This window comes from Emiliania huxleyi, assembly GCF_000372725.1.
Source record: "Emiliania huxleyi CCMP1516 chromosome Unknown EMIHUscaffold_13, whole genome shotgun sequence".
NCBI lineage: Eukaryota > Haptophyta > Isochrysidales > Noelaerhabdaceae > Emiliania > Emiliania huxleyi.
The window spans coordinates 219,381-230,966 of record NW_005201287.1 but is presented as its reverse complement, the minus strand read 5'-3'; the positions used below and the strand labels follow the sequence as shown (position 1 = coordinate 230,966).

Genomic DNA, 11,586 nt, shown 5'->3' with positions numbered 1-11,586 from the left:
GCGCGCCGCCGCACTTGAGGGATGGAGAGGGGCGTTGCCCGCTCGCGGCGGCGCTGCTGCACAATAACCGCGCCGCGGCCCCCGCGCTGCGGCTGAGCGGGGCCCTTCCTGGGCCCCTCCTAGACCCGTCCTAGACCCCTCCCTAGGCCCTCGCGCTCCTCGACGAGCGGGACCGCTCCCTGTCCGGGAAGAGGCGCGACTGCGGATCTCGCGGCGACACGCACGCCTCGCCGCCGCGACTGAGCCACGCCGCTTCGGACGCACGCGCCTCCGCCGCCGCCGCCGCCGCTGCCGCCGCCGCTGCCGCCTCCGCTGCCGCCTCCGCCGCCGCCGCCGCCGCCGGCGGCGGCGGCGTCTCCGTTGCCGGCGGCGCTGCCACCAACGTTGCCGTTTGCTCTCTTGAGCCCAAGGCGTGCGGGAGCGGCGCGGAGGCGGCGGCTGCGGCGGAGGCGAGGGTGGCAGAGGCAGAGGCGGAGGCGGAGGCGGAGAGTGCTTGCGGCATCGACAGACTTCCCGAGGAGACCTCGGCCTGATCTCCCCCTCTCGTTCGATGACACGTCCCTGACGCGTCCCGGGCATGTCCGACAGGAGGCGCTCGACATGATTCTCGCTTCTCTGGCGCCGGACTCGCCACGCCCCTCGCGCTGCCTCCCCTCCTCCTCCTCCTCCTGCTCCTGCTCCTCCTGCTCGCCCTGCTCGTCCTCTTCCTCCTCGCACGGCAACGCCCTCCTGCGCCACCGCGCTGGGTCCGCGAACCGCAACCCCTCTTCACCCCCCTCCCCCCTGCATAGGTGGCTGCGCCTCATCAACCGCCGCCACGCTTGCAGCGGCCGCTTCCACCTCCCACGATCCCGCCGCCGCCGCCGCCGCCGCCGGCGGCGGCGGCGGCTCCGAGCAGGGCGTGGGAGGGCAGCTGCCGCGCCCCGCCGACCCCGCCGCCGCCAAGGAGGCTGCCGAGGCCGCCGCCGCGTCCCTCTCCTCGATCGCCGCCACTTGCGCGCGCATGCGAGCCGCGAGCCGCCGGCGCGTGCCGAGATACAGCAGAGATACAGCCGAGATACAGCCGAGACGTAGCCGGCATGCAGCCAGCATATAGCCGACACATCGTCGCTGGCACGTGCCCCGTCGTCGCCCTCGCCCTCGCCCCCTCGCCTCCCTCGCCCAACTACCACCTCGCTCACCCGCCAGCCAACCCCCCCCCCCCCCTCCCCCCTTTCCCCCTCCCCCTCCCCCGGCAGGCACGAGATCCTGCGCTGGATGTCCCCGACCGCTCTCAACCGCCTCGTCCCGCGTTTCCACCCGCGCTGGCGCAGCACCGCCCCGAGCGCCGCCACCGCCGCCTCCGCCGCTACACGCGCGACGCGCCCGTTGGCTGCGATGTAGGCAGCGCACCACTCTGCTGCACCTCGCTGCGGCGCACGGCGCGGACTCGGGCGTGGCCGTGGAGGAGGCGGGTGGGGAGAGGCGAGCTTCACGGCTCGCAGTGTGAGCAGGCATGGAGGACGTCGCGTTGCGGCTGCTGCAGCGCGGCGCGGCAGTCGAGGCGGCTGAGTTGGTCTCTCTCTCGAGGGCTACCCTGGTGTCGGGTCACGTCGCCTCACAAGCCCCCCCCCCCCCCCTCTCCGGAGTCAGGCGCGCGACTCGTGCGGCGCGACGCCGCTCGACGAGGCGCGGGCCCACAACCGGCCGCAGGTGCTCGCTCTCCTCCTCGCGTGGCGGGAGCGCCGCGACGGCACAGCCGCGCAGGCGCCGGGCCGCGCCGGCGGGCAGTCGAGGTGGGGAGTTGGCCAGGCCCAGGGTAGACAGTCATGACGGATCGCCACCTCTCGGCCGTGCCGAGCCTCCGTCCGCAGCTGCACGGCGCTGGGACGATTCATACAGGAGACACATCTGAGAATCCAGTGACTGAGCTCTGAGCGGCACCATTTGTCCACGGTGCACTGAGGCAAAATATGGCCAAAAATGGGGGGCAAAAATGTCGGCAAACGTACCAAAGAACTCTCAGAGAGAGTTTCTCTCCTCTGGGGGGAGGCGGGGCCCCTAGGGGGTACCCATGGCCATGCGGGGGGGAGGAGATGGGGTCCCATGGCCCGCCGCAGGCGCCGATTTTTTCGTGATTTTTTCTTTTTTGCGCGATTTTCTGCTTCATGAGAGTTTCGCGTATTGGCTATTGCGGTCATGAGAGTTTCGCGTATTGGCTATTGCGACCATGCTATCACGCCTTGCGACAGCCTGTCGGCGCTGCTGACCGTGCCCTGCTGCACAATACAATTGACCACCTGCATAGCTCGCGGCCTTAGTATCCAGCATTCAGTGACGACCTGATCGTACGGCCAGTAGGAAGGTGTCCTTCCAGCTGCGTGCACGCTTCTGACGCATTGCGCGTCACAAACTGCCTCGGATTGGCTGCTGGCACTCTCGAGGCTATGCCTACACAGCCTCGCGCGCATGGGCAGTCAAGAGGGACCATGCACCTTCTCACGACAGCGCCGGTGCCTCTCTCTTGGACCGGCAAACGTGGTGGTCTCGTGTCACCAATGTGGGACCAGTGCGGCATCGCGCCATCGACAGCTCTGAACTGCGCCTCACCACTGACCGGGAAGGCCGCCAAGTGGGTCAGCACCGGTCGCACATTGTGGCAGCAGTCAGCAGCGCATGTCTGATAGCTAGAGCAGCAGCGTCAGGGTCGCAGGGTCGGATCGTGTCAAGCCTCTCGCCCGGCCGGCCGCGTGCAGACGTCGGCCTGTCTGCTGTCTGGAGTGATCTGTCGGCGGTCAGTACGACCGATCAGGTCGGAGTTTTCTGATGGTTGGAGGGTCTATCTGTATGCACTCCTCGAGATCTTTCCAAATCTGCCCTCTACTTAACCGTAATCATTCGGGAAGTCGGTACTCTGAGCGACTCTGAGCGCCGGAGCCCCGTTTCCGCACTGCGGCGCGGCGCACGGTGCCTCCGGGGGCCCCCGCCTCCCCCCAGAGTTTCTCTCCAGCTCAGAGCCCAAACAAGAGATTTTTGTATTCGTGTTGTGAAAACCAAGTGTACGTAGATCACGCCGATGAGCCGCTTCGCGTCGTAAATCGTGTTTACCGGGTTGAGCGAGGACTGCGAGCGCGCGGCGTCGCCGACCAGCCGCTCGCCGTCGTCGGTGAACGCCACCCACGACGGCGTCACTCGGTTCCCCTGCTCGTTGGCGATGATCTCCACCTTGCCCTTCCGGTAGACTCCGACGCAGGAATAGGTGGTGCCGAGGTCGATGCCGATGACGGGACCGACGGCCTCCGCCTCCTCGGCGGTCGCCGCCGCGGCGAGAAGCGGGATGAGCGTTATGAGGAGCCTCATCGCGCTCGACGACACGGCGCCGCGCGCGGCTAAGTTTGGAAAAAAGAATTTTACAACAAAACTCTCTCGCACACGCACGATTCACACAACAGGCAAAGCGCGGACGACGGCTTCTAATAGAAGCCGTCGTCCCTCACAGAAGCCGTCGTCGGATTCGCAGTCAGAAGGCGGATGGTCGAATCCGCGAGCACCGTGGTGCTCGCCGAGAGGACCATCCCCATCCCACTCCCCTTCATCCCAACCGCCCCCACCCGCGCGCCTACCCCGCCGATGGCCGTTGGGGCGGGAAATCCCGCCCCACCCACCATTGCGAAAAAAGAATTCATGGAGGAAGCACCCGCGCACGACACCACGGGACTGGCGCGCACTGGCACTAGCACAGGTACACCACGGGAGCCGCCTAAGCGACTCCAGCGAGGGCGGCGAGGCACTTAGCTCCGTGCACCCGTCCGCCGCCCCCGCCACAGGCAAGCTCAACATTCACAATCTGCTCTGCGATTGCCGTGTGAAGAACGACCGAGATACGCTGCTTCTGCAGCCCCAGCCAATTCTTAGTGGTCCAAGTCACCTCATCGAGGGGTACTGGGCCCGCGTCAGCTTGTTCTGTAGCACGTCCGCCGCTTTCCGGAGGATCTCGCGGACCCTCCTCCCGAACCCGCCGAACGATTCGAACAGCAGCAGCTGCACGTCAACGTCCTTGTCTTCCCTGGCGTAGCGATAGGAACGAAACGAAAGAATTTTACAAAGACGGTCGCACGACACGATTCGCGCGACAGGCGAGGCGCGGGCGACGGCTTCCTCAGAAGCCGTCGCCCCCACCACAGGAGCAGTCACACCACTCCCACTCCGGCGCCCACCCACTCCCCACCCCGACATCCCCACCCCACCCCATTACCCCGCCCCACCTGTGCAAGAGCCAGCAACTCTGCTACTCTTGAGAGTTGAGTCTTGTCTGGGGACATGTGACGAATCCGGCACGTCCCCAAACCCATCAGACGATGTCCGTTGCGGCCGTCCGCCGTTCGTATGCCTCCCCTTTCGAGAGCCCAGACTGCAGCGAATGCATGGCATTCATTGAGTGGACCTGAGAAGGTGCGCGAGCAACATCAGCAGCATCGACCTTTTCGTCCTCGTCAATGTCCAGGTCGTCATTTCCTGCTTGGTAAACAAAGACGGCAAGGATCATCACGGCGAACCCTATGACCTGAACGTAGGAATACTGTTGCCACTCTTCGCCCAACGGAATCGGATCATCCTTCGTATACGTAAAGACGGCGAGCCCAACGAGCCACACGATGAGGGTCCTCAAGTTGTCGATGACGATTCTGAACGTCGCGCCAAGCTGACCAGACATGCAGATCAGAGCGTAGTTTGTAACGAAGAAGCCAAACACCAAGAAAATCGCCGATGCGAGAACAAAGTGATTGGTCCTCATCAACATCAACGAGTCCGCTGTATTCTCCAGCACACCGCCCACGTCAGATCCAGGCGCAAATTGCGCCACTAGCAACGCCGGGCTCATAATAAGCAGACCCCAAGCACCTTCCATACCAACAATGAGCGCGGCGTCAACCTTCATATCTGCCATAAACGACTCCTCCACTAGGTTCTGCGCTGCGAAAACAAGCTGCGAAAACGCGAGAAGAACCATGCCAACCGCTTGCTCCTTGGGGCTGCCACTGCCAGCGCTGTCGCCATTCAGCATCGACGCAGCTCCCACAAGAACGGCAGCGGATACCATCATCAGGATCGCAAGATAGTGCTTGGAAAGAAGCTTCCGCCCGAGGAATAGCACGGCGCCGGTTGCACAGAAGACAAGCTCAGTCCCGCACAACATACGGTACACACTTGCACTCACGTACAGAAGACCATAGTTGACGAGCGCAGTACCGACAACGTCGAACAGTGTAGGAATCAGGATTCGGAATCGAGCCCTCGAATCAGCCCAATCGGATACCATGAAGAGGCAGATAACCATTCCCGTGAACATGAAGACTTCGTTCATGATCGGTTTCTCGAAATGCCTGTATTGTATCAGCGCATGAACTTTTTCGTCGGGAAGCGGTATGCACGTCACGCCAAAGCCATCGCAGTCAACCGCACTGTCGTAAGGCATGGTTACGGGAATCTGATAGATCATCTTAGTCACAAATGACGTCAGCGACCCGACAGTCAATAGCAGCGTGATTGAAACGCGCTTGGGCAACATGGCTTGGCTTTTGCTTCTGTCTGATTTTCCCAGCCGACTCCGTGAACTCTCGAGCGGATATCGAGTTGCGGAGCAGCGAGTACGACCTCTGTTCACACCGAGCAGCGGCTGCGGCTATAGCAGAGCTCTTGCTTGATACGTCTCTCGCGACGACGAACGCGACGAACACTCTGATAAGACGTAGATCTATTGCGCGAGTGGAGATCACACGAGATCGGGAGATCGCTGGTGAACTGGAAGAAATCAGAGTGACGCAAACGCCAGGCTACACGGGGAGGCACGTAGTAACGCTGTCGAGTACGCGACTTTTGATTCTCTCTTTCTTCTTCTCGAGGTCTCGATCGAGGTTGAGAGCGTTCGCTTTTTATTTATGGTCGGTTGTTGGTCTGTCTGTCTGGAAGTCTCTCTCTCTCTCTCTCTCTGTCTGTCTGGGGCGACGGCGACGGCACGACGCGGCGCGGCGCCGATAAGTCACGGCGCGGCTGCGGCGCTGCTCAGGCATGGGGCATGGCGGCGAAGCGAAAAAATGGGGCAAGGGCGCTCGGCCCTGGGTGTGAGGCTACCGACTGCACTCACTCCAAGTGCTCCAAGCGCGGCCCGCGGCTCGGTCGGTCGGCTGTCGGCCTATACATACAAATTTTGAGCTGAGTCGGGCTATACTATACCAGAGTGGGGGAGTCAGAGCCACAGTTTTTGAGTCCGTCGCTCAGTCCGTGGCACCGGGAAAAAAGGGAGGGGGACTAGGAGGGGGAGGGAGGAGGGGGGGGGGAGAGAAAGAAGATTGGCTGACTGACGCTGGGTGAGAAAGAAATCAAGGCGGCGCATTACAGAGCCGCAAAAGAATTCAACGAAATGAACTCTCTCTCACAGCACACAGGTTCGACACAGGTACGCCACAGTACCAAAAGAGGCACAGTCGCGGGGGCGCCTACGCGAAGGCGTCGAGGTGGGCGAAGGGGGGAGGGCGGCAATCGCCCTCACCCTTACGACGCCCACCCCGGCACTCTCCGTCAACCCACACCTCCCTCTCAAGCGCAATCTCCCTGCGCGCCGCCAAAAGAAATCCCCCACGAAGAAGAGAGGCGGCCCAAGAAGGAAAGAAAAAAGAAAATCCCGTGAATGACCTGTCTCACAAACAAATATTGCCAGTCTCAAGGCTCATGTAGCCCCAATGGATGCTGCGAAATAAGGTGTAAAACCATTGTAGCTCGATCGGTCACACCGCCACCACCGCCGACGTCTGGGGCTCTCCCGGAATCGACCCTCTCCAGTGCTCAAGTGCTCAAGTAAAACCAAGGGCCCGGAGGGCCTGACCACGAGTCTCTGGGGGGTCCTCGGCCACGTGACCCCCCCCCCCCCCCTCTAGCACATGCACATGCACATGCACATGCACAACAACAACATGTACATGTACATGTCATGCCGCATGTCCATGTGGTGTGCAGAGAAGTGCGCGAGAAGAGAGTTTCTCTCAGATCTCATCATCCGCGGCCTCTACAGCAAGGCGACACAAGGCACGATCCGTGCCGTCGCCATCGGCGCCACCTCCTCCCAAGCGTTCGTAGACGAGTCGAATCGTTCTACCCTGTTGATTAGTACGTCCTCCTCTTCCTCGTCCTCCTCCTCATAGTTCTGCCCGCCCACAGCATAAAGCTTGCCGTCGAGCACCGCCACGCCGTGACCTACCCGCGCACTCGCCATCGGCGCAGCCGCCTCCCAAGCGTTCATCTCGGGATCGTACCGCTCGACCGAGCTGAGCGCGCCGCCGTTGTACCCGCCAACAGCGTACAGCTTGCCGTCTAGCACCGCCACGGCGTGTTCAAGCCGCGCCGACGCCATCGGAGCAACCGCCTCCCACGCGTCCAACGCCGGGTCGTACCGCTCCACGGAGCTGCGGGAGGCGCCATTGCTGCGCCCACCCACAGCATACAGCTTGCCGTCGAGCACCGCCACGCCGTGAGCCTGCCGCGCCGCCGCCATCGGCGCCACCGCCTCCCACGCGTTCGTCGCCGGATCGTACCGCTCGACCGAGCTGAGGCGGCCGACGCCGTCGCTTAGACCGCCAACAGCATAGACCTTCCCGTCGAGAACCGTCACGGCGTGATTCTCGCGTGGCGTCGCCATCGGCGCCACCGCCTCCCACGACTTCGTCGCCAGGTCGTACCGCTCCACCGAGCTGGAAGTTGCGCCGTCAGCCTCATTCCTGCCGCCCGCCGCGTAGAGCTTGCCATCGAGCACCGCCGTGCCGACATACGTGCGTGCCGACGGCATCGGCGCCACAGCCTCCTCCTCCCACTCATTCGTGGACGCGTCGTACCGCTCCAGCGAGTTGAGGAACTCGTAGTCGCTGCCTTCGCCGCCGAACACGACCAGGCGCGGCCTCTCGCGCTTCTTCAGCGTCTCCTTCCAGCCGCGGCGCCACGCGCGGCACGTCCCCTTGATGGCGTGCTCCGTGGTCGGCAGCTGGGCGAGGATGTGCGGGGCGAGGTCCGGCGAGAGGAGGACCTCGGAGAGGATCCACTCGGGCTGCTCCACGAGCCGTGCGGCGTGCTCCTCCGCCACGCGCAGCGCGGCGTCGCTCGCGCCCGCCTGCGCCTCGATGATGGCGCACAGCTGCTCTGGCGAGAGGCCCGCGACGCGCGCGCCGATGCGGTGGGAGGCCATCCGTGCGGCGCCGGGCGGCCCCCACCGCCGATTTCTTTTTCTTGTAATGTGAGGCTCTGATGTGAGCACGGCGCCGCAGGCGCCTGTTGATAGGTCCAGGTGATAGCCCTGGATGGGCAATGCATTCGCCTACTTGGGCCTCAGATCGCCCGAGCGCGTCCCGGTGCTCTGTGGTCGGATTTGTGACGCCGCCGCACCGCGCCGCGGCCGGGGGCCCGCCGGAGGACGAGGATGGCCGTGACGGGACGGGACGAGCTCTGGCCTCTGGGAGGTTCAGTGTCAGTGAGTATATTGTAGAGGCCACCCATGTGCACAATATCCTGACTGAGAGCTAAGCCAGGGGAGGCGATGCCGGGGCCGTACAGCAGCTTGATGGTGCTTCGCCGGCGTAGAAGCGGCCGCGGAGGGCTCCGGGTGTCTGAAAAAGACGGATTTACGTGGGCTGTGGGAGATTTACTGTCGACTCAAACGACACTGTGGCGTAATCCTCTCATATATGGCTAAATATTTACCGAGCCGTTTTAAAGTTCCACCGCTACGACTGGAGATATATCGAGATTTGGTCACCATGACCACTATCAATGAAGCAAAAGGGTTACCTAGTCTTTTTCCTTGATCTTTCTTGCGGCGTCTGGAGATAGCGAAAACCGCCCGTCGTCTTTGATCCACAGGTGAGATGCCCTCCCCCGTGTCCCGCGGAATCTTGCTGGCATTGGGAGTTGTGGTGCAGAGCGGGAACGAGGCGCTTCCAAAGATCTTCCAGTCAAGGGTGCCGTGCTCCGGAGTTAGTAACCGAGATGCCGGCGCCGCCGTCGCCGCGGACCGTTTTCGCCAGCACAAAGAGTGCTACGTGAGAAAGCCGGTGACGACGTCCTGCAGTGGCGCCACTTCAAGGTTGCGGCGATTCAGTTGTGCCCATTCAGCGAGACGCTATTCCTCGTACCTCGACAACGACATATGGTTGCGAAACGCGAGTCGGCTGCTCGGGTGGTTTGATCGGCTCCGAGACACGACGCTCGTCTCCGGCCGATGGACACCCGCGCTAACAAAACAAATTCCGCGCTCGTCACGCCAGGCCTCAACACATCCCTGGTGCCATTCGATTTACCGAGGTGAACAGCGGAACCTGTTTCTGAGGTGCCCGCAGACTCAGTCCTCAGAGGGACTGTCAGAGGCTCAGAGGTCAGAGCGCCCAAACACCACGCTGCGTCGATGTCGGCGGAGCAGAGCAGACAACTGCAGACGCCTTCGAGCGCCTGCAGACCAACCGACTCGAGGATTCACAGACCTTGTTATTGACAAGAAAATACGTCCTATGGCGCTTTGCGCTGGTCTATGAGAGGTTGAGGTGCGAGCCCTGGAGGCCCTGGGGATGGGGGGAGACTACCCGCGGGCCTAGAAGGCCCGCGCGCAGGGGGGTGGGACATTGAGATTGAAGGCGGAGGTGGAGGTGGCCGAGGCTCGGCGCGAGCACGGCTGGGAGCGGCAGAGGGTTCAGGATCCGGGCAAGCGCGGATCTTAGAAGAGGGGTGGCTTTGGTTGGTCACGATCGGGACGGATGACACGTCTGATGCAGACATGCGGTCACCCTCGATTCCTGTTTGTTGAATGTTGAAGCCTACGAGGGGGTGCTGTAGGGTCTAGAGAGAGAGAGAGATTTTTAGCAATACCAAACAGGGTCTATGGAAACAAGAAACGGGGACGAACCAAAGAAAGAAAGAAAACAGACAATTCCTGCACGGGAGGGATGAAACGGGTTGCAAGGTGCGCCGTGGGCGAAAAAACTCTTCACACTGATCTCGAGAAAGGTTGCGACGGTCCCCCGTCGTGGTCTGAGCTCAAAGCTGCTAGCTGTGCACGGCGAAGCAAGCAAGCAACTCTTCACAAAAACACAACCACGGACCCAAGACGCACAAGCTCGGACAGTCGAGAAAGGGATCGACAGCAACGACAGTCAGAACTACGCAACGACGCCGCCGCTGAATTCGCGGTAAATTCGCGCTAAATTTGCGCTAAATGTGCGCTAAATTCGCGCTAAAGTGCACTAAAGATGCAGTAGATAAACACTTCACACCGCACTAAATTTAGACCCGGGCGCCCTCCTCTGAGCTCTAGCTGCACGGGGAAGCCAGCAAGCAAGTCTTCACATAAACGCACAACTCCGGACCCAAGACGCACAAGCACAGACAGTCGAGAAGGGGGAGAGACAGCAACGACAGTCAGAAGTCTTCACACGATCTCGAGCAGGTTGGACTCCCTCGTGGTCCGAGCGAGCTGCACGGCGGCGTACTCCTGCCTTACTCCTAGTCTGCCTCTGCCCCCGAGCAGCTGCATTCCTTATAAGCGGCGGCGTCGCTGCGTGTTCCGGATGGAGGACGCGTCCCGCCAGCTTGGCGACGGCCCGAAATTCGCGACCGGCCTCCAGCAGCGGCTGGAGCTGCGACATCCTAGGAAAGGAGCGCTCGCGTCGCGAGGTCCGAGGTTTGTATGGATGGCAGGGGAGGAGGCTGGAGTCGGCGAGGGCATCGACATGACGGAGGACTGTCACTGCCACGTGGGCTTATGCCCTTGCCAGGACCCGGACGAGCAGCTCTCCGGCGCGGAGGGCAACGCGCCGGCGCCGCCGGCGCCGGCCAGACTGGCGCTGTGGAGAGGGGCGGCGACGGCGGCGGGCGATCCGGAGGCGGCGGGCCGTGCGGCGCCTGAGAGCAGCAGTAGAGGTGACCTGGCCTCCCCAGCCTCCGCCGAGGTCAGGGCGGATGCTGCCGAGGCGGATGCGTCAGCGGATGCGTCAGCGGATGCGTCAGCGGATGCGCGGGCGGAAGCACGAGCGAGGGGCGGAGCAGCGGAGGGGGAGGAGTGCGGCGAGGTCGCCTCTGCCGCCTCCGCCTCCGCCTCCTCCCCCTCCGCCGCCGCGCCAGCCGCCGCAGCTACATTTTCCGCGGCGTTGGCGCCCGCGCCGCCGTCTCTGCCGGCGTCGACGGCCCTCCGCTGCACGCTGCCCGATGGGGAGCCGGGTGTGTGTGACGGCGGCGCGGAGGCGGGTGCTGGTACAGCCCCGCCGCGCGCTCCTCGCCACCCGGCGATGCGTCCCCGGGCGGGGAGCGGGTCGCTGGCCGTCGGGGCGGAGAAGGAGGCACACGCCCACCTCGCCGCCCCGGACGCAGCCTCGGCTCCGACGTCTCCGATGTATGGCCCTACGGCGGGGAGGGGAGGGGGCTGCTGCAGCGGAAGCGTTCCGAGGGGAGGCGCGTGCCCCCTTCTCCGCCCCGACGGCGAGCGACCCGCTCCCCGCCCGGGGACGCATCGCCGGGTGGCGAGGAGCGCGCGGCGGGGCTGTACCAGCACGCGCCTTCGCGCCGTCGTCACACACA

General features: G+C 63.4%; 2 protein-coding genes across 2 annotated transcripts; both read right to left on the bottom strand.

The window, feature by feature from the left end:
- Window positions 1–3,051: 3,051 nt before the first annotated feature.
- EMIHUDRAFT_59809 (hypothetical protein) lies at window positions 3,052–3,270 on the bottom strand (the record flags this gene model as incomplete). Its single annotated transcript, XM_005789105.1, has 1 exon — window positions 3,052–3,270. A coding segment is annotated over one exon (219 nt), but the record flags the coding sequence as incomplete, so codon positions are not given.
- Window positions 3,271–4,501: 1,231 nt separating this feature from the next.
- On the bottom strand, window positions 4,502–5,260 carry EMIHUDRAFT_53650 (hypothetical protein; the record flags this gene model as incomplete). Its single annotated transcript, XM_005789104.1, has 1 exon — window positions 4,502–5,260. A coding segment is annotated over one exon (759 nt), but the record flags the coding sequence as incomplete, so codon positions are not given.
- Window positions 5,261–11,586: the final 6,326 nt, after the last annotated feature.